Raw genomic sequence first — 22,883 nt, 5'->3', positions numbered from 1 at the left:
GCTAAAGTTGTTTTTTTTAGTGGAAACAGAACTAAATACAAATCTAATCTATTGTTCTGCAAGAACAGATGGTGAACACAAGTGTTCTTTAAGCTGTTTATTAAATTTGATGATACTGCTTCCTTCTGTTGTTGGAACTTTTCGCTAGTACTAAAACTCCCTTAACTTGTTTCACTAAATGATTGATCTTGAAAATTTAGTGTTCATATAATCTCCAGTAGAACTTGTTTTAAATGCATTCCTAGGGTTTCTGATTCAGAAGATTTGAGGAATACGATAGAAATCTTTACTTTTAACCAATCACCCAGATAATTCTGATGTCTTTGGTAGGCAACCATTCTCTGAGAAAGACTGTTTCGACTGAAAACAAAAATTTCATGTCTCTACATAAAGTAAAACAAGAGGTCTGTAAATATCTCTTACTTCATTCCAGAGGAACAGACGTACCTAATTCCAAAAAATTTATCATTTTAAAGTTTCTAATTTGTTGCTTACCACAGGAAGGACACAAAACAAGTCACAAAGAATTTTAGGTTCCTTTATAAATTTAAGTATAAGTAACCATGCCAGAATACATTCAAAGGTAAATGTGGAGATTCAGGAAGAGATTACAAGTGTCTTAATTGTTTGTTTGTTTTTAGATTTGGAAGAAACTTAAAAGATATTAACTAGACCAAGGATCAGCAAACTACAATTTGGGGGTCAAATCTGGCCTGCTGTCTTGTTTTGCACAACTCAGAAGCCAAGATTGTTATATTTTAAAGTGTTTTTTAAAATAACAATAATAATAATAGATTGTGGCATATAGAAATTCAAGACATTAACATTTTAGTATCCATAAATAGACTTTGGTTTTTTATGTTAATCCTCACCCAAGGATATTTTTTCCATTGATTTTTTGAGAGAGTGGAAGGGAGATAGAGAGAGAAAGAGAGAGACAGACAGATAGAGAGAGAGGTGAGACCTGCACCTCAGGCACATGTCCTTGATCAGGAATCAAACCCATGACCTGAATTGTGCAGCTGATGCTCTACCACTGAGCAACACCAGCCTGGTCCATAAATAAAGCTTTATTAGAACACAGCCATGCTTATTCATTTAAATATTGTATGGCTATTTTTGTAGACTAAAAGCAGAATTGAGTAGTCGACTCAATTTTCCAGCAAAAAGCTTTTAATTTTTATGCAATCAAATTTATCAGTATTTTCATGATTCAAAGGCTTTTCTCTGGTTATAAAGGAATTTAATCCCTGGTTTCTTCTAGTTTTTTAATGGTTTTATTTTTTACGTACACATACTTACTAGGATATATTCTCTGGCCCACAAGGCTGAAAATAAATATAAAATCTAATTCTATTATTAGTAGGCTTATTGGTATTATTATTTTGAAGCTATTTTATATAAATTATAAGATAAAGCAAACAAGTAGTTCTATCAATCTTGTTAGGAACCAAGATTTTCAGTGTGAGGGGAAAAAAAGAGATACAAATATAAAATCAAGGAATTAGGTAAAAACCCTGAAACATATTTGACATGAAATTATTAATATTTTAAAATTATATTTTAGTCATGAAAGAGCCTAGAAACAATGACAATACAATACTTATGAGCGTTTCTAGCTCTTCAATGAATGATCTTCACCAAAATGAACTAAGAATCCTTAAAAAATCATGAAGCTTTCAAAGACAATGTCAGAAAAACACAGGTGCCAAAATTGGGTCAAGTTGAGCATCAAAAAGAAAAATGCGTATAATATATTAAAATACTTGGGCTATATATTAAAATCCATGTGTTCATAATGATACTAAAAATAACTTTCCCCCACATAAGAAAAACATTTTATTTGTTGCCACTGGAGGTGACTATTGATGAGAGAAAGAAAGAAAGAAAGAAAGAAAGAGAGAGAGAGAGAGAGAGAGAGAGAGAGAGAGAGAGAGAGAGAGAGAGAGAGAGAGAGAGAGAGAGAGAGAGAGAGAGAGAGAGAGAGAGAGAGAGAGAGAGAGAGAGAGAGAGAGAAAGAAAGAAAGAAAGAAAGAAAGAAAGAAAGAAAGAAGAAAGAAAGAGAAAGAAAAAGAAAGAAAGAAGAAAACTATGAAAATCTGTAATTAAAAGGAAAGAATTAAACATTTATTCTGTCTTAACAGTAGAAAGTATGTTTCAATGTAACCAAATATATAGCAACAAAGTAGGCTTTGTTTTAGGAATTACAAAATAGTTCAAAATTAGTAAATCTCCTAATAAAGTTCATGATTAATGAATCCAGGCTGAAAGTCAAATGATCATCTACATAGGTGTTGAAAAGGCATTTGACAAAATCAACAATCATTCTTGATTTTTAAAAATCACTTTATAAGATAGAAATTAGGTGAATTTTCCCTAATGTGATAAAATATACCTTTTTCAGATCAAATGGAGTCAAGTTATGGTAGTTATATATATATGTGTGTGTTTGGTGAAACAGTAATTAATAAAAGAGTCATTTCTACTTAAAGTCATAAGCAAAACAAGTATGCCCATATCACCACTCTCATATTGGAGGTACTAGCCAATGCAATTAGGCAAGAGAAAGATGCTAGAAATACAAAAATTGAAAAGGAAGAACAAAACTCTTATTGCTTGTAGACAGTATGGTTGCCTCCCTAGAAAATCCAAGGAATCAATTAAAAATTAGTATAAACAATAAAAGAACTCAAAGAGGTAGTAAAGTACAAAAATATACAGAAATTAATAGTTTTTGTGTATTCAAAGTATATCTAGATAGGAAGTGTAACAGAAAAAGTCTCATAATGGCAACAAAAAATTATAAAATAACTAGTATTAAAACTAATAAAAGATGCAAACCTTTATAAAAAATTTTAAGACAACACTGATGGATACAAAATATGATGAGCAAATGGAAAGATATGTTCTCAAATAGAAACACTTGTCATTATTAGAGGTGTCGATTTTTTCCAAGTTAATAAATAAATTTAATCAGATTTCAACAAAAATTCCTATAACGTTTTTTTTGGTGTCCCCCCCCCCTTTTAAGTAGATGAATCAATTCTACAGTTCATATTAAAAAGTAAACACACACAAGAACAGACAGGAGTGATCAGAAAAAATAACAAATAATGGAGACCAGCAGTCAGACTCATTGAAATATACTCAAAAGTCTCAATAACTAAAGCAGAGTGCTGGTGCATAAAAAGGGAGATAGACCAATGGAATAGGACAGAAAAGTCCAAAAATACTACAAAATATATATAGGAATTTAGTAATAAAGTTTCATTATAAACAGTGGGGCAAGGATAGACTATTCAATAATTATTATTGGGATCACTACATAGCCATTTGGAAAATGATGAAGTTGGATCCATATCTTACATCTTACCTTAAGATAAGTTCCAAATGGGTCAATATTTAAAATTAAAATATAATTTCATAAGAAAAGATAGGATAATTATTTTAATATCTGAAATACAACAGTGACTCAAAAATGAAAGCCATAAAATAAAAGTAAGCAAACTCAACCATGTAGAAATAAAAAACTCATCTTCATGATGAAAGATAAATGGCAGGTGAAAAACAGAGGAAAATGTAACTTATTCACATATTTTCATATATAAAAGAAAGAAAATCAAGTATCCACATTTGCATTTGCTTATGTATGTATAAAGGGACTTTGGAAGGATCCATTGAAAACTAAAAAAAGAAGTTATTTAAGGCAGAGGTAGAATACTGTGTACATGGAGGATAAGAATGGTAAACTTTTCATTGTATAACTATATATTTTGGCTATTGAACCAGGTGAATATGTTGCTTATCTGAAAGGTTAAAATTTGAATAAGTCCCTACTCTCAACTCGTGTGGTTTACTTTCCACAGAAGAGAGAAGGACATTTGGGGTCCTAGTGAGATAAGTAAATCTGTGAATACAAGAAACTGATTAAATACACTTCATAAGTCTTCATTCGTGCCTCATAATGAAGCACATAGTAGTAGCTCAATAAATACTTTTTAAAATAGAAGTGAGCTGTACAAGAAATGGGCTCAAGAAACAAATTACAACAAAAGAAGGGCCTTTGGGATTTAGGGGAGAGAGAGAGAGAGAGAGAGAGAGAGAGAGAGAGAGAGAGAGAGAGAGAGAGAGAGAGAGAAGAGAGGAAGGAAGAAGAGGAGGAAGGGAGGAAGAAGAGGAAGAAGAGGAAGAGGAAGAGGAGGAAGAAGAAGAGGAAGAGGAAGAGGAAGAAGAAAAGAGAAAGAGGAGAGAAAGAGACAGGCTCAGGCATGCTCCATAGAGAGAGCTGCCTTATTTGAAGTCCTTTTAAATTTGTATGAGTATATTATTGTTCTATGTACTTTTCCGTGTAAGGAGCTATATCATTAACTGAAAATATAACAAATTGTACCTGTTGCAGATAGTGTTGGTAATATGTATCTTCAGATTTTCTGTGACATTTTTCATCTCCCTCTGATAACCAGACATTCCTGCGTCTTTGATATAAAGAGGATTATTTCTCATTAAATATTCCCCCAAATAAATAATTGGATCAAACTTAGTTGGAATATCAGCTTCTGACAAAAGCTTCTTTTTATCCACTTGCATTAACATATTTTCCATTCCAACCACTAAGGTGGGTAGAAGTTTGTCAAGCAAATATGCACGAGTATTCAGAGTCATGTTGTCAATATTAAACCACTCTTTGGCCAAAGTTTCCTTAGGGATTTTTTTCTCAGCTTTTTTTTCTAGTTCTTTCTTCAGTTTATCCTTATCTAATATTTTCTGCTGCATTGCTTGAGCTCTTGCCTCCACTCGTTCAAAAAGATTTTTCTTCCATGGTAGATCTAGCTTTGAATCCAGTACAGTTTGATCTACATTGAAAACCACACTTGCAGGTTCTCTAATTACAACATTCTTTGAGATTTCAATGTTAGATTCCTTTACAGTTGAGATCCCTGGCTGCTCCAGTTTTGATTCTGAGGGGAAAAAAGTGAAATATAAGAAATATTAGAAGTAGATTTTAATATATGCTAGTTTAGAATATTAATAGGGGAAAATATCTCTTTAAATGGTGTATTCAAACACAGTTGAAAGTAACAGGAAGTCAGACAATAGTGACTATAACGGTAAGGACATTTATTGTTGACTTGATCAGAAATCATTCAGCCACTCTGTTTTTCATTGAGTACCGCGCCTGTTTCATTATTCTTCATTCATTTTCTTGTGCTTATACCTCAGGATCATAAAACAGCTATTGCAGCTCCAGACATCTCTTCGTTACAGGAGAAAAGGGTTGAGAACAAAGAGGATTTCTCCTCTTGAGATTCTGTTTTATTATCCTTGGAGAAAAGATCCCAGATCCTTGCTCCAACACTTTCCTTTACATTTCATTGACCCTAATCAGGTTACATGTCTGTCCCTAGACCAGTGGTTGGCAAACTGCGGCTCGCGAGCCACATGCGGCTCTTTGGCCCCTCGAGTGTGGCTCTTCCACAAAATAGTACATGCGGGCGCGTGGGTACAGTGCGGTTGAAACTTCATGGCCCATGCGCAGAAGCTGGTATTTTGTGGAAGAGCCACACTCAAGGGGCCAAAGAGCCACACGTGGCCTGCAAGCCGCAGTTTGCCGACCACTGCCCTAACTGGTTTGGCTCAGTGGATAGAGCATCGGCCTGCAGACTGAAGGGTCCCAGGTTCAATTCCGGTCAAGGGCATGTACCTTGGTTGCGGGCAGTAGGAGGTGTGCAGGAGGCAGCTGATCGATGTTTCTCTCTCATCGATGTTTCTAACTTTCTATCAATCTCCCTTCCTCTCTGTAAAAAATCAGTAAGATATATTTTTTTAAAAAGAGAATGCTGGCAATCATGAAGGAGTCCTTCAGTAGGCAGAAATTTTGAGGGTCTCTGAAAAATGTAAGGTGGGTGGGAGCAGAATGATTGAAGAAAATATGCGACTAAAAATATAAAAGAGAAAAACATACACTGTGAAATTTGAGAGCAGCTTTGAGGCATCCCAAGTTTAAAGAATGTAGATACGGATTCATCCTTGCATTAGGACATAGTGGTTTGGGATAAAGAGGCAGGATAATGTCTCCACACACAGAGAAAATAAATTGCTGACAGACTTCACTGACAGCACATCTTACCTCTTAGCCACAATCACTGGCAGTAGGCTACAGAAAACAAAAACTCGGTCCACAAAGGAGCAAACAGGGATTCCCAAATGCAAATGTAAGCACGCACATAAGAATCATGACTAAAGAAAATTATCTCCATGACTAAATTCAACCAATCCAATAATTAATAATACCCAAGGAAAAGCATTAATAGAATAAATGTAAGGAGTCTCTAAAAGAATTATAATTAAGGAGGGGGAGGAGGAGGAAGAGAGGAGGAGGAGGAGGAGGAGGAGGGAGGAGGAGGAGGAGGAAGAAAAAAAAATAAAATAAAATAAAAGAATTATAATTAATGCCCCCACAGCAGAGAAATTAAAGAAAATAAAAAGAATGTTATAGCCCTGGTCAAGTGGCTCAGTTGGTTGGACTGTCGTTTCATACACCATAAAGAATGTGGGTTCAGAAGATGGCGGCATAGGTTAACGCCGGAGTTTGCTGCCTTGGACAACTACTTCAAAAGTGAAACTAAAAGACGGAATGGACATCACCCAGAACCACAGGAACGCTGGCTGAGTGGAAGTCCTACAACTAGGAGGAAAGAGAAACGCATATGGACACTCAGAGGAGGCGCAGTGCTGAAGTCAAATTCTGAGGTGCGGAGTGCGCGGAGTGGGCTGGCGGCGGAGGGCGCGGTTGGCGTTTTCAATCGGGAGGGAGTAGGCAGACTCTGAGCTCCAGATACGGGCGAGTCTTTAGGGACCCAGACTCAAACAGGAGAAGCGGGACTGTCTGGCTTCAGTCAGAGTGAGTGCAGCTTTCTCTCCGAGGTTTGCAGCGGGTGCTGGGACTCAGAGAGGCAGAGCCCCTGGGGACAGGACTGAGAGCCGCCATAACTGCTCTCTCCGGCCCACCCTGTTGATCCTGTGCGACCCGCCCCGCCCAAGCCCTGCACAGAGGCATTTGCCGGATAGCCTCAGGCAAACGCCAGATTAGCACCTCCCTAGAGGACAGAAGTTCTCTCACTGCAGACACAGCTGATTCTCACAGCCACTTGGCCTGGAGGTCAAACCCTCCCTGGTATTAGCTACAACAATCAAGGCTTAACTACAAGACTGCACACAAAGACCACTAGGGAGTGCACCAAGAAAGCATAACAAAATGCGGAGACAAAGAAACAGGACAAAATTGTCAATGGAAGATATAGAGTTCAGAACCACACTTTTAAGGTCTCTCAAGAACTGTTTAGAAGCTGCCGATAAACTTAATGAGATCTACAAGAAAACTAATGAGACCCTCGATGTTATGATGGGGAACCAACTAGAAATTAAGCATACACGGACTGAAATAAAGAATACTATACAGACTCCCAACAGCAGACCAGAGGAGCGCAAGAATCAAGTCAATGATTTGAAATGCAAGGAAGCAAAAAACACCCAACCAGAGGGGCGGAATGAAAAAAGAATCCAAAAATGCGAGGATAGTGTAAGGAGCCTCTGGGACAGCTTCAAGCGTACCAACATCAGAATTATAGGGGTGCCAGAAGATGAGAGAGAGCAAGATATTGAAAACCTATTTGAAGAAATAATGACAGAAAACTTCCCCCACCTCGTGAAAGAAATGGACTTACAGGTCCAAGAAGCGCGGAGAACCCCAAACAAAAGGAATCCAAAGAGGACCACACCAAGACACATCATAATTAAAATGCCAAGAGCAAAAGACAAAGAGAGAATCTTAAAAGCAGCAAGAGAAAGAAACTCAGTTACCTACAAGGGAATACCCATACGACTGTCAGCTGATTTCTCAACAGAAACTTTGCAGGCCAGAGGGAGTGGCAAGAAATATTCAAAGTGATGAATACCAAGAACCTACAACCAAGATTACTTTATCCAGCAAAGCTGTCATTCAGAATTGAAGGTCAGATAAAGAGCTTCACAGATAAGGAAAAGCTAAAGGAGTTCATCACCACCAAACCAGGATTATATGAAATGCTGAAAGGTATCCTTTAAGAAGAGGAAGAGGAAGAAAAAGGTAAAGATACAAATTATGAACAACAAATATGCATCTATCAACAAGTGAATCTAAGAATCAAGTGAATAAATAATCTGATGAACAGAATGAACTGGTGATTATAATAGAATCAGGGACATAGAAAGGGAATGGACTGACTATTCTTGGGGGGGAAAGGGGTGTGGGAGATGCGGGAAGAGACTGGACAAAAATGGTGCACCTATGGATGAGGACAGTGGGTGGGGAGTGAGTGCAGAGGGTGGGGCGGGAACTGGGAGGAGGGGAGTTATGGGGGAAAAAAAGAGGAACAAATGTAATAATCTGAACAATAAAGATTTAATTAAAAAAAAAAAAAGAATGTGGGTTCAGCCCTAGCTGGTTTGGCTCAATAGATAGAGTGTCAGCCTGTGGACTGAGGGGTCCCGGGTTCAGTTCCAGTTAAGGGCACATGCCTGGGTTGCAGGCTCGATCCCCAGTAGGGTCGTGCAGGAGGCAGCTATTCAATGATTCTCATCACTGATGTTTCTATCTCTCTCTCCCTTCCTCTCTGAAATCAATAAAAATATTTAAAAAAAGAATGTGGTTCAATTCCTGATCAGAGCACATATCCAGGTTGTGGATTCGATTCCCAGTCATGGCACATATAGGAGGCAACGAACCGATGTTTCTCTCTTACATTGATGTTTCTCTCTCTCTCTCTCTCTCTCTCTCTCTCTCTCTCTCTCTCTCTCTCTCTCTCTCTCTTTCCCTCTCTGACTCTCTCCCTTCCTCTTTCTCTAAAATCAATAAAAACATATATCCTCAAGTGAGGATTTTAAAAAACGTTATCAATGCTATCTATGGAAAATAAAAGAACACTTGGGTACCTAGTGCTCAGATCTTGGTTGCTAATATTCTCAAATTTTTACAAATCAGGACTCACTGGAGAAATGACTAACTTAAGGACTGGGGCAGGAAATATATATATGTTGAGCCTGGAGCATCTTCTAGTGCCAGAAAATAAGGAAGAGTTCAAACAACTCTGCAACGATTGTGGTATGTCAAAGGGACACAGCAGCCAACTGAAGGAGCTCCTAATGGCCAAAGATGAAACAATTTGAGCAAAGAAATGAAGTAGTATTGGATTATAACCAAGTATAAAAGAAATATTCATAAATCCATGCTGATATAAACAAATACTTGAATAAATAAGTAATTGGGGGACATAGACAAATGTGCTTCCTGTGCAGAAGTATTCAAAAAAGTGTGCCCTCAAAAAGGTAGAGTATAATGCTCTTCTCTTTAAGTGTGGGCTGTGCATAAGTGACTTTTTCCTGAAAGTAAGGTACGGAAATGAGTAACTTTACAGTGGACAAACCTGACAAAGCTATCTCAGTCAGATGAGAAGAATTAACATCAACAGTACAAAGTCATGCTAATAGCATATATGATATACTTGATAGATTGTGATGAGAATAGCATTTTGCCTCTGTAGTCTTCCTCCCCCAAACTCATAATCCCAACCTTATCATGATTTTTAAAAAAACCTTCAGACCAATCACAATTAGGGACATTCTATAAAAATACTTGATAGTACTCCTTAACACATGTTCTATTTCTCTGCAGCATGTGGCATGGTTGATCACTTCTTCCCCACCGAAATATATATATATTAATCTTCACCCCAGGATATGTTTATTGATTTTAGGGAGAGAGGAAGGGAGAAGGAGAGAAAGAGGGGGGAAAAATGGAGAGAGAGAGAGAGAGAGAGAGAGAGAGAGAGAGAGAGAGAGAGAGAGAATAGAGAAACATTGAGGTGAGAGAGAAATATTGATCAGCTGCCTCCCACACCCGCCCCAACTGGGGATTGAACCTGCAACCCAGGTATGACCTAACTGGAATTGAACCCACAACCCTTTCGATGTACCAGATGATGCTCCAACCAACTGAGCCACCCAGCTGACCTCTAATGATAGATATTTTTGTCTGCCCAAATTTCTTTCTTAATCCATTTGGTTTAGATAATACTGACCTCACCCATTTATTTTTTATTTTATTTTATTTATTTAAATATATTTTTATTGATTTCAGAGAGGAAGGGAGAGGGAGAGAGAGATAGAAACATCAATGATGAGAGAGAATCATCAATCGGCTGCCTCCTTCTTACCTCCTCCTGGGGATTGAGCCCACAACCCGGGCATGTGCCCTGACCAGAATTGAACCTGGGACCCTTCAGTCCACAGGCTGATGCTCCATCCACTGAGCCAAACCAGCCAGGGCACCTCACCCATTTAGATCCAGGGATGGATGGTGATCCAAACCTGACCACTGTCAAGATCACTAAAAATAAGGAAATCTGGGAGACTGTCAGAAAAGTCTAAGTAGTCTCTAAAGAAACCCTTGGAAAGCCAATATTTAGTCTAAACAATGTCTTATACCCAACAGTAGATAGTATTTATGAACCTCCCTCCCAAGTTTTTATTTCCTTTTTGGCTAATTCTCTTATTTCAATATGGGGAAGTGTGGAAGGTAGTATAATGCTCTCCTTTTACATCTCGGTTGGATTTAGAAACAAATTGACCACTTTTTTGGGGGAAAGGAAATCCATTCTGTTTTATAACACTGCTCATTAATATACATTGTTTATATTTTGATTTTAAATAAGTGTGTAAGAGCAGTTCTTGAAAGTGTGCAGGTTCTAATGTATTCTCTCTGCTTCGAACCTTTCCAGCATAATGCAAGACATATATTCCTTCTGCTTTAAAAGTAGTGCTACAGCCTGACTGGTTTGGCTCAGTGGATAGAGCGTTGGCCTGTGGACTGAAGGGTCCCGGGTTCAATTCCAGTCAAGGGCATGGACCTTGGTTTCGGGCACATCCCCAGTAGGGGGTGTGCAGGAAGCAGCTGATCGATGTTTCTCTCTCATCGATGTTTCTAACTCTCTATCCCTCTCCCTTCCTCTCTGTAAAAAAATCAATAAAATACATTTAAAAAAATAAAAAATAAATAAAAGTAGTGCTACAGATGTATAGCAAATTAATACCTACCCATCTGCCACAACCCATTATAAACCCCCACATGAACTAGGGCATTCTCTATCTTCATTACAGCCTATTAGTGCTCCCCTAGTATTCTTAGATATTATAAGTTGCTAAGCAATAATCCTAGTGCTTACGTTGTCCCCACTGATACGTAGAAGAGAAATAGATGTGTGTTTGGTTATAACTCTAGTCAAACACTTCTCTCATAGGGCCATAAAACCAATAAAGGAAAAGGAGGTACAGCAATAGCAGGGTCAATAAGTCAGGATTCTGATTAAGCCTACATACAACTGTCTTTTGATTGAGTGACCTCTGAATTCAAGGATCATAAATTACAGCACTGCCCCAAGGAAAAATTAACTCAGATTCATTTGAATATAGTTTCAAACAGGTACTTTTAAAAAAGAAAAGCAGCTCTGTGTTTGGACATTCCTAAACCTTTTACAGATGTTTTTATTCATGTGTACATTCATTCAATAAATAATTATTGATGTCTCACTTTGTGCCTAGTACTATGCTAGGCACTGAAATTCTATTTCAGGATTTTCTTCCTAAACTCTTCATAGAATTAATAGCCTTTCATACACACTAACATACACACCTTCACCCTTGTATTAATCCACCTTCTAACATACAAAGACCTATTCATTTACGCACTATGGGCATAAATGCTTTCAACTAAATAATTCCTTATTCATATTGTCGAAAGGTCCAGCCTTACAAGTGACTTTTATCATTTCCTGCACTTAGTGCATAGCCCACTGCTGAGCATGGCCTCAGTACAACCCTATTTAAGGACATAAGTAGGAATGAATTATAATCCACATTATAATAAGCCTTAGTAGACTCTTTCTTCACAAGAAGGCATGTAACATTAGTGGGTCTGGCTCCTGATTAAATTAGTGAAAATTGACCCAGCAGGGCTATTCAACTAGATGTGTGATGTTCTCTTTAAACACAGACCCTGTCTGAAACTCAGCTGGCTTGGTCTTATCAGGATTTCTTAACATTTCCACATAATGTAGAAAGACTACTGTGAAAGCAGAGGAAAAGAAACACTACTTAACACTACTAGAAATAAATTCAATAGCTACAGGAAAAGGCATTTTCCTGCAAAACTTTGTTTAATCTTAGGCTCTGTAATGAGAACAGAGCTGAGCAAATTGATAGTTTTTTTTTAAAAAAAAAAGATTTTTCAAAATGCAAGTTAAACTCATAGTCTAAAAAATAAAACAATTAAGACAAAGAAGTGAAAAATTCATATGGTATATTTAACCACAGTATTTTCTATGCAAAGATATGTATTTGAGCACATTCTGGGAGCTGCCTGGCAAGATGCCATCATTTTGACAAATATATAATAAGGATAAAAACACTTCCTTTAACATGTTAAAATTGCAGCAACAGTTTCTCCTCCCACATCTTACTTATACACACACACACACACACACACACACATACATACACACACACACACTCACAAAGGGAGGTTCAGAATATTAGATTTAATTATGACTGATCACTGAATAAATTAAGTATATTTCATTGCATTTAATATTGCAACAAGGAACTGCAATGTTTTCAGTATATATCATGTTCTGGGATGAATAGACTTACACAAACAAAACACAATCAGCGGTTCTCAACCTGTGGGTCGCGACCAACGGAAAACACATATAGCATATCAGATATTTACATTACGATTCATAACAGTAGCAAAATTACAGTTATGAAGTAGCAACGAAAATAATTTTATGGTTGGGGGTCACCACAACATGAGGAACTGTATTAAAGGGTCACGGCATTAGGAAGGTTGAGAACCACTGCTTCTACTATATGTGGAAAAGCAATAACAGAAATTGAAAGTATAAGAACAGGAAAGACCAAAAACTATTGATTAATATGTTTTCTAGAGAGACAATAAATTACATAAAAAAATACATATGTGAAGTTTTGCAGGTGCAAATTTGGCCATAACTGATTAATGTGAACACCTAATTAAATTTATAACAAGTTACCTAGATCACAGTTTTGTTTGGCATGTTTAAAAGGAAAGAGTTCATTTATAAACATGGCCCAAGTGATTAAGGTAAAGGCAAAGTAAATGTATGAAATAGTGGTGGTAGAGTATGGGAGTGAGAAGGAAGTGAAACCAAGAGACTGGTATGGGGTGAGGGCAAGACAGGTGGAGAGGGACTTGCAAAGAAACTTTTTAAAAAGTTAGTGATGCTGTGAAAATTGTCCTAAGTTTACAATAACAACAGAACAAATGTTGGAAAGTTTGGTTCTTAATGTGTAAATATTAAAATGTGTATTAATAAGAAGAAATAGTCATTGCTTAAGTTGGTTAAAAAGACAGAGAAACGCTTTGTAGAAAAGTAAGCATCTAAAAGTTATAACTAGCATATACATAGCAATTTATAGAAAAACACTTCAATAATTATTATTGTAATTCAGCCTTGCATAGTGTATCATATACTAAAAACTCAATACTTGTAAACTGAATTGAAGGGAATTTCAATTAATTGAAATTGTTAAATTGAAAATATTGTAAAGAATTTCTGTCACACAGGATTTCACTATGTATCTGAAATTAGAAGAACTAACATTTTTAAAAAATATGTTTTATTGATTTTTCACAAAGAGGAAGGGAGAGAGATAGAGCGTCAGAAACATCAATGAGAGAGAAACATTGATCAGCTGCCTCCCGCACACCCTCCACTGGGGATGTGCCCGCAACCAAGGCACGTGCCCTTGACCAGAATTGAACCTGGCAGTCTGCAGGCCAACGCTCTATCCACTGAGTCACACCGGCCAGGGCAGAACTAACATTATTAATAGCATTTGGTGTAAAGATTTTAAAAGTTATTGGCATTATGTGTAAGTTTGCTGTTTTCTCATTTTTTTAACTTATGATTAAACATTAAAAATATGTTTTAAAAAAAGACAAACTAGTGAAAGGAATGAATGTCTTGCCCACTTATTTGTTGCCTTCTGGATCATAATACATTTTCAATCTGCATAATTATATGGGATTTCAGTTAAGTATGGGACTAGAAGTCAAACAGAATAAATGTGTGGTCAGGTACAGGGGTAAAAAGAAAAAACAGAAAAACAATATGCAGACCTAATCACTATGGCTCCTCACTTTATGTTTGTACTAGAGGCCCAGTGCACGAATCATGCACCGGTGGGGTCCCTCAGCCTGGCCAGCAATCGGGTTGTCTTGCCCAGTCCTGAGCAGGGCCAATGAGGGTCAGCCTGCTGGAGACAGACCGCGGGAGGTTGGCTGCCTGTGAGGGACTGTGGGAGGGCTTCAGGGTGTGCCTGGCCCATCTCGCCCAGTCTGATCAGCCAGACCCCAGCAGCAAGCTAACCTACCAGTCGAAGTGTCTGCCCCCTGGTGGTCAGTGCGCATTATAGTGACTGGTAGACTGGTCAAATGGTCGGACACTTAGCATATTACACTTTTATTATATATATATATAGGATTAATGGGTTTTCTGGTATGTCCCCAATCTTAGCTAATTTCCTCTTTTAGTACAAGATGAATAATCATAATATTGCCTTAAAAGTATTAATAGAAGTTAAAGGGAATACATTTCAAACTATTTCCAAACTGCATTTAAAATACTCCTGGGATTATATTTTTAAAGGGAAAAATCTTGAGAAATGTATCCCTAATAAAAACTACATAATAGTTTTAAATTCTGTTGTGCAGAGAAGCAATTTTCAATCTGTTTCATCTTATGACACACATAAGCCAATTACTAAAATTCTGCAGTGCACCAAAAGTATTTTTGCCGATTTGACAAAAAAATATAGGTACAGTTTGATTCATTCACACCTGATGGCTATTGTCATGTTGTCATTTTTTAAATTTGACAATCTAAGGGAAAAGAGGTCAGTGCCCCAACTAAATCGTCAGGTATTGCATGTTTTAAAAATTCTTGTGGCACACTAGTTAGTGTGCCTGCCACAGCATACCAATTGAAAATTACTGTTGTAGGGGAATGGCTAGTTCTCTACCTTCAGATTTGATTTCATCTGTTGTTTCTTCTTCCCCATCTTTGTCGAAATCTAATGCAGAACTCAGTGCTGAACTCTGTGAACTCTGAAAAGAAAAAGAAGCCTTTCAAAATGAGTTGCTCTTCTCCAAAGTTGCATCAACTCTCCCAATTAAAGAATGTAGATAAATACCTTGTAGTTGCCAAACATTCCTACTTAATTTTGCTAGGATTTAATGCTATATATTAGAAGCAACATAGTAATCAGTCTATTTACTGCATTCACAAGATAAAACGTATTGGCTCAATGTGTAAGCACATATTCCTATTGCTAACAAAGTAATATGCTAAGAATATTATGCTACATGTACATTAACATTTCAATTATACAATACTTTCTAGAAACATAATTCACAGCATAGTGCAATCAGAATTTTGAAAATATTTCTTTTACTATTGGAATCATCTTCCATGTTTGTGGGTGAAAGAAAACATTTCATCTTAATTGAGGAAATTAAAGGTTAGTTTAAATAGTGGCAAAATAGCTTTTTGTACTTATGACAATGTACTTTTAAAAGAAGAAGAATAGAATATTTTAGAGACTCATGTTAATCAACTTAATGGTGAATCCATATAACTATTTTCAGTTGCCTCCCTTTACTGTAAAATGTTTTCTCATATGTCTTGTATTTATTTAAACACAAAGTTACTTAAGTGATTAACATGAAAAGTACAGAATAATCATGAAATTACCCTAAAAACTGGTGATTATTGTATTTAGGATAATAGTTCTGATTTTAGAAAGCAATCTTTATTTATATATAATTCATAATAGCTCTTCACAAATAATTTATCTATGGAAGCATCCTACAACTGATTCAAAGGAGTCAGCTTAATTTTCCATTTGCCATTTTATTTATCTGTCTGAATACCCACATTTTTTCTTTCCCTTCTTTTGTAAGAAAATTAATTTGTCCAAGTTACTCTCCAGCATTAATATCTGACTTTTTATGAAAATTCTACCTCAATAGGCTCATTCCTGTTAGTTGCTTCCTGTTTCCTTTCTTTGTTTTCTTCTCCATTTTCCTAAAATGGAAACAGTGTTAATAAGTGTTATCCAGAAGGAACTGTCAATAAACTAATACCTTATACTCTAGTATAGCAAGCTTTTTATGTTAAAAACTTTCACATAATGAGTAAACATCATACCAAATAAAATCACACCAAGGTAGTGTATTAACAAATTCAAATAGTAACAGGTTCATTAATATAATAGAAGCCCAGTGCATGAAATTCGTACACGGGTAGGGTCCCTAGCCCAGGCGAGCGATCAGGGCCAATTGGAGCCTCTTGGCTGCTGGCTGGGGCCTTCCCTCCCCTGGCTGCCAGTTGCCGGCCAGGGTCTCCCTTCATTCTGCACCACCCCCTGTTGGTCAGCACATGTTATAATGAGCGGTCAAACTCTCGGTTGGTCGAACTTGCAAGGGGACAATTTGCACATTAGCCTTTTATTATATAGGATAAGGAATATCAACTAACTAGAAGCAGGCCACTGCTTTTTAGTTGATCCCTTTTTTGCATTTTTGTTAAAATCTGATGCAGAATACTTCAACTAAAAAGAGAATTAATTAAATGATAGAATATGATATTTCATCTCAATTCTTCTAAGAAAACTAGTCTCAAATCCTCTCATGGTTAAATGGTTAGGCATCTATTTAGTCCAGGTACCTGAGCAGGTTTGGGTACCTCTTGAGATGGTGACTTACTCATCTGGACCAGCAAAAAATATCATCAAATGGTAGGGGAAAGTATTACCAGACCATTATTAATAACAAAAAGAGAGAAAGACAACATTAATAAACAACACAAAGTACTCTGAAAGATCAAAATCTCCCCTGACCCCCACCACATCCCACCATTCTATTGAATGGTAATGAGTTCTCAACTGTTAAATTTTTCAAACTGTAATACTGTTATTTCTGTTATTACTGACCAAAGCTAGATTAATGGTAAGCTAGTGCTCAGGGAGACAGGAAAACTCACCCCAGTAATCATCACTATTATCATTAAAAAAAAAACAAAAACCCACCAGCAACAGTGATGCAATTGAATTTTTAAAAACATTGTCATCCTTATTAATTTTTGAAATAACAATCAAGATGAGGTGAAGTAAAACTTTGATGGCTACCTAATTCATGTGAGAAAGGCTGACAGAATAATAATCTCACTAAAGAGCATTTTTTTTTTGAAGGGGCATTCTGAGAGGAATGTGATTTATCGGTTTTATTTATTCATATTAAGGGATTAAATTGGATAATTACCGGGTCCCCACTTCATTGCAAATGACTATAGATTCAACCACAGATTATCAAAATCACTTCTGTGCCAAAATTCACTTAAGAGTTTGTGTATGTTTAGTCTCGTTTGTGCTATGTAGAAAGTAAATTTTATATTCATGGTCTCTGTCTGTAGGGCAGTTACAATCTAGGGACTCTTTAATCTGAAATATTATGCTTATAATGTACTAGAGTATTCACCTTTTTATCAACATAACACATGTTTTAGTTGAGTAAACCAAAAGTACTGCCTTTGGAGACAACAGATTCCAACACTTAAAAATAGCTGCCTTGAAGCCTTTTTGAAGCAGTTCATATATAAACTAGATTTATTTGATAGGTCCCAATTGTATATTCTCACAGACTGCTTTCTTTGCTTATAGTGTCCCATCTCCTGAAATTGCTAAGAAGCATCGTTCCATTTCTTTAAAAATCTGTTTTGTTTGAAAACACCCAGATAAATGCAACTCAATAAACCTTTTTGGGGTGCCTTCTATATGCAGGTAGACTCTGGGGTTAAAAATATGAATCAGGCCTGCCTTTAAAGAGTTCCCAGGTTAGTGAATAAACAGATGCAACTCAATTTGCAAAGTGCAAAAGTAGAGGTACATACAAAATGTTCAGAAACACAGAGGAATAAATAATATATTTTCCCAGAGAGATCAGGGAATTTTTCACAGAAAAATAGATTTTCAAGCTGTATTCAGGGACTAGTAAGACTTTTTTGTATAAAGGTATGGGGAAGATTATTTGAGGCAGAAGGAACAATACACACACAAGAGGATATGAAAGTTCAAAAAGTGTTTGAAGCATTCATGTAATAGAGCATCTATATATATAAAAGCCTAAGCGACTGTTTGACCATTCGACTGTTTGACCAGTAGCTATGACTCACATTGACCACCAGGGAGAAGATGCTCAGCACACAGGCATGGAAACATGGAACAGGCTGATGAATCTCAGAAGGAAAGGGGGGAGGGTGGGAAGAGATTAACCAAAGATCTTCTATGCATACTAGAGGCCCAGTGCATGGATTCATGCACCAGTGGGGTCCCTCGGCCTGGCCTGTGGGGATCGGGTTGAAACTGGCAGTCCTAGAGGGGTCCTAGATTGCGAGAGGGTGCAGGCCATACTGAGGGATCCCACTGGTGCATGAATCTGTGCACCGGGTCTCTAGTCCTATGTAATAAAAATCTAATATGCTAAGTGTCCAGTAGGCTGTTCAGCCGTTCAACCAATCAAAATATACTCCTATATAATAAAGAGGTAATATGCAAATTGACCACACCCTTGCACAAGATGGCCACCCCATGTGGTCAAAAGATTGCCGCCCCCATGTGGGTACAAGATGGCCACCACAAGATGGCTGGCAGGGGAGGGCAGTTGGGGGTGACCGGGACAGCAGAAGAGGGCAGTTGGGGAAACCGGGCTGGCAGGGGAGGGAAGTTGGGGGCAATCGGGCTGGCAGGGGAGCAGTTAGGTGAAAATCAGGCTGGCAGGGGAGTGGTTAGGGGGTGATCAGGCTGGCAGGCAGAAGTAGTTAGGGGCAATCAGGCAGGCAGGCAGGCGAGTGGTTGGGAGCCAGCAGTCCCGAATTGTGAGAGGGGTCCCAGATTGGAGAGGGTGCAGGCTGGGCTGAGGGACAACCTGACCATTCGACTGTTTGACCAGTAGCTATGACTCACATTGACCACCAGGGAGAAGATGCTCAGCACACAGGCATGGAGCATGTGTGCGTGAATTTCATGAACTGGGCCCCTAGTATGCTAATGATATGCTAAGGCTGCTCAACCGCTTGCTATGACATGCACTGACCACCGTGGGGCAAATGCTCCAACCAGTAGGTTAGCTTGCTGCTGGGGTCTGGCCGATTGGGACTGAGCAAGACGAGCCAGACCGCCCCAGCTGGCCAACCTCCCACGTCCCTTCCCGGCCCCGATCATGCACGAATTCATGCACCGGGCCTCTAGTAGTTATATAAAAGAAAGTGGCAGAAAATGAGAGTAAAAGATGTCAATCAGTAGTCATTGGTGCCAATTCAATGCTAACAGGAAGCTTTAATTTGGGGTGCAGTAAAGAAGACTTTATTCAGTGCAAAACAGCTCAATTGTAATACAGTACAGCTGTGAAAACAGCACTGAAAAACAGCTCAGTAGTGTTATAGCTCAATTATGAAGCAGCACAGTTGTGAAACAGCATGGCTGAGAAGAGGCCCTGGACAAAGGCGACCTGGGGCAAGGCAGCTCCGCTCTGCTCAGGTCAGCTCCATCTGCGCGCTGGTCCACGCTGCTCTGCCTTGCTCTGCTCCAGTCTGTTCTGCTCCCGCAGGATGTCTTCCATGTTTCAGCACAAAAAGGGAAAATAGTCTTCAGTCTTTGGTGGAAAGGGAAAGTGCTCCCAGAGCCAAAGAGGAGCTGACTTCTATAGAAGGTCCCTGATTGGTCTGTCTGCATGCAAATGAGGACTCCAAATCTTCACAGTTTGATTGGTCCAAAAAACACTGTCCTGGTTGGTCAGAATGAAGCTGCTCTGATTCAGTGGTGAAGATGTTGATGGGGATATAGCTGCACAACCAACTGACGGGGAGGAAGAGGAAGCCTCAGTTCTATTGGTTGAAATAGGATTCCAGGAAATCCTCTATCAGGGCTGGCTCAGATAGCAGAAACACAGTGCAGGAAGGCAGTTCAGGGCAGGCTGCGGGCAACTTAGTGCAGGCTTCTCCCTCAAGTGCTGTTTGCACGAGAGGCCCCTGGTTAGAAATGGCTGCTGGGCTCCGTTTTTTTGTATGTGTTTTGTTTGTTGTTGTTGTTGTTGGTGGTGGTGGTGGTGGTGTGTGTGTGTGTTTGGTTTTTTTAAAGCCCAGTTAAGCCACCAGGAGCCCTTCTTAGTAGGTATCTCTTTCTCAGGGTCCACAAAAGGTAAATTTTCAATCTGCATAGTTACTCATGCTAAAGTAAGGAGTTTAGACTTTATTCTATGTGTGTTTTTTAAACATAGTACAGATGTGATCAAATTGGTGTTTTTAAAGTTAACTCCTCCAGCAAAGACTGGAAGTGTGAAGGAATAGGGTGGGGGAAAGAGAATCAAGGTAAATTTTGCACCTTAAATGTTGCACCTGAGATGAATGCCTCACTACCCCTCACTCTACTCTACTCTAGGCTCCGCCAGACATTGTCAGTACCCTAACCATATCCCTTCAGCTTCACCTTTACAAAGCATGCAGATGGCTTCTGGTTGCAAGCATCTGCCATTCTCTCAGAGGACTTCCTGACAGTCCAAATGTGGGGCAGGCCAGAAGAACTTGGAAATTAATATCTGATAGGAGAAGCCCTCAGCCATTGATAAATAGGAAGCTGCATAGTCTCACAGGTGGAGCATTTCTGAGGTATGTTCTATTCTGTCTCCCAGAGTTACCCAATGGCATTGAGCTTCAGTTGCCCAATATTGCATTTGATACTCAATAATGCAAGCTTCCTTCATTTCCTGTATTTCTTCCCTACACCCTTACCATTGTTTTTTTGGAACCACCTCCCAAATGAACTTGTACTCAACATTTTAGATCAGGGTCTGTTCTGAGAGAACCCAAACAAAGACAATGATCAGGACTGGGGCATAATTGGATCTAAGGAGTGAAAGAAGAGGTTAGTTAAGGCTCACTAAGTGTTTTATTTTTTTATTTTTTTTCATGTTTAGAAGGGTGAATGGTGATGGCATTTATTGAAATAAGGAAAGGAAAGAATAACAGGTTTGAGGAATGATACAAATTTAAGTTTGGGGGCATTACATTTAAGCTACCTGCTTGATAGCCTGACAGAAGTGTCCAGTAAGAATCTGAGTGCCACTGAAATGTATTATGATGCATTTGTAGGAAGTTATGCAGAATGAAGTCCACTGGAAAATGATGGAAGCATTGTCTAGTCTAAACAGCATTAGTTTGCATTTGAATTACTCAAAGTGTATAGCATTCTCCACACCTCACACTCCCACCTGTAAGATTCTAGAGCAGGGGTGGGCAAACTTTTTGACTCGAGGGTCACAGTGGGTTCTTAAACTGGACCGGAGGGCCGGAACAAAAGCATGGATGGAGTGTTTGTGTGAACTAATATAAATTCAAAGTAAACATCATTACATAAAAGGGTACGGTCTTTTTTTTTTTTTTTTTTTTTAGTTTTATTCATTTCAAACGGGCCGGATCCAGCCTGCAGGCCGTAGTTTGCCCACGGCTGTTCTAGAGTCATTCCACTTAGGTTGTAGGCTGTGAGCTAGCCTTTGTAAATCTCGTTTAGGACTCTCCACACACACTCCCAATAGATTTGTAAATTGGTGAATTGTAGCATTTGGCATCTTGGTTGGCAAGACTGTCAGTCATATATGAAAGAGCAGCCAATTATCCTTGAGGAAGGGGTTTCATAGTATAAAAAAGAAACCATACATTATTCTGATTACTCAGACTACTAAAAGATATATGATTTCTGAATGTTTTATAGTTCCTTTTGTTATGAGTCTTGATTTGTTATGAGTCTTGATACTCTGGGTATTGACAGAAAAATGTCTTTGTAGGACGTTGCTACTGTAGCTCATCCAGTAAGAATAGCTAGAGAAGAAAAAAGGCTGAACATAACCCTTTCTTGATGAACACTTAAAAGTAAAGCTAAGGCCCTAGCCGATTTAGCTCAGTGGATAAAGCATTGGTTCATGGACTGAAGGGTCTCAGGTTTGATTCTGGTCAAGGGCATGCACTTCAGTTGCAGGCTTGATTCCTAGTCCTGGTTGGGGCATATGCGGGAGGCAACCAATTAATATGTCTATCTCACATCATGTTTCTCTCTCTGTCTCTCTCTCCTCCTCCCTTCTACTTTGTCTTAAAAAATCAATGGGAAAAATATCCTCTGATAAGGATTAACAACAACAACAAAATAGCTACTATAATTTGCTAATATATATACAATATAAAAAGAAGTAAATTGTGGCATCAAAAATATAAAATATGTGTGTGTGGAGGGGAGTAAAAGGGTAGAATTTTTGTGTGTGATTGAAGTTATCAGCTTAAAATAAATTTTGCATCTATTAGATGTTTTATGTAAGCCTCATGTTAACCACAAAGCAAAAATCCATAGTAGATACACAAAAGATAAAGAGAAGGGAATCTAAACATACCACTATGGAAAATTATCTGTTCACAAAGGAAGGGAAAAAGGAGAAAGGAACTATAAAACATTCAGAAAACAATAAAATGACATTAGTAAGTCCTAACCTATTAATAATTACTCTAAATAATTACTCTAAACGAATTAAATTCTCCATCAAAATGCATAGAGTTGCTCAGTGGATTATACAAACAAGGCCCAATTATATGATAACTACAAGAGACTCACATCAGCTTAAAGGACACATATAGGCAAAAGTGAAGGGACGT

The 22,883-nt window shown here is 38.1% G+C and overlaps 1 protein-coding gene across 1 annotated transcript in view; it reads right to left on the bottom strand.

Annotated features, from left to right (window-relative positions):
- EFCAB5 (EF-hand calcium binding domain 5) overlaps positions 1–22,883 on the bottom strand; it is a 92,624-nt gene that overhangs the window by 66,081 nt on the left and 3,660 nt on the right. The window contains 4 exon segments of the mRNA XM_036339720.1: positions 4,391–4,958; positions 15,154–15,238; positions 16,155–16,217; positions 19,697–19,717. Coding sequence (XP_036195613.1) covers positions 4,391–4,958; positions 15,154–15,238; positions 16,155–16,217; positions 19,697–19,717 — 737 coding nt within the window.

This window comes from Myotis myotis, unplaced genomic scaffold (genome assembly GCF_014108235.1).
Source record: "Myotis myotis isolate mMyoMyo1 unplaced genomic scaffold, mMyoMyo1.p scaffold_m19_p_17, whole genome shotgun sequence".
Lineage (NCBI taxonomy): Eukaryota > Metazoa > Chordata > Mammalia > Chiroptera > Vespertilionidae > Myotis > Myotis myotis.
This window is presented reverse-complemented; position numbering and strand designations above follow the sequence as displayed.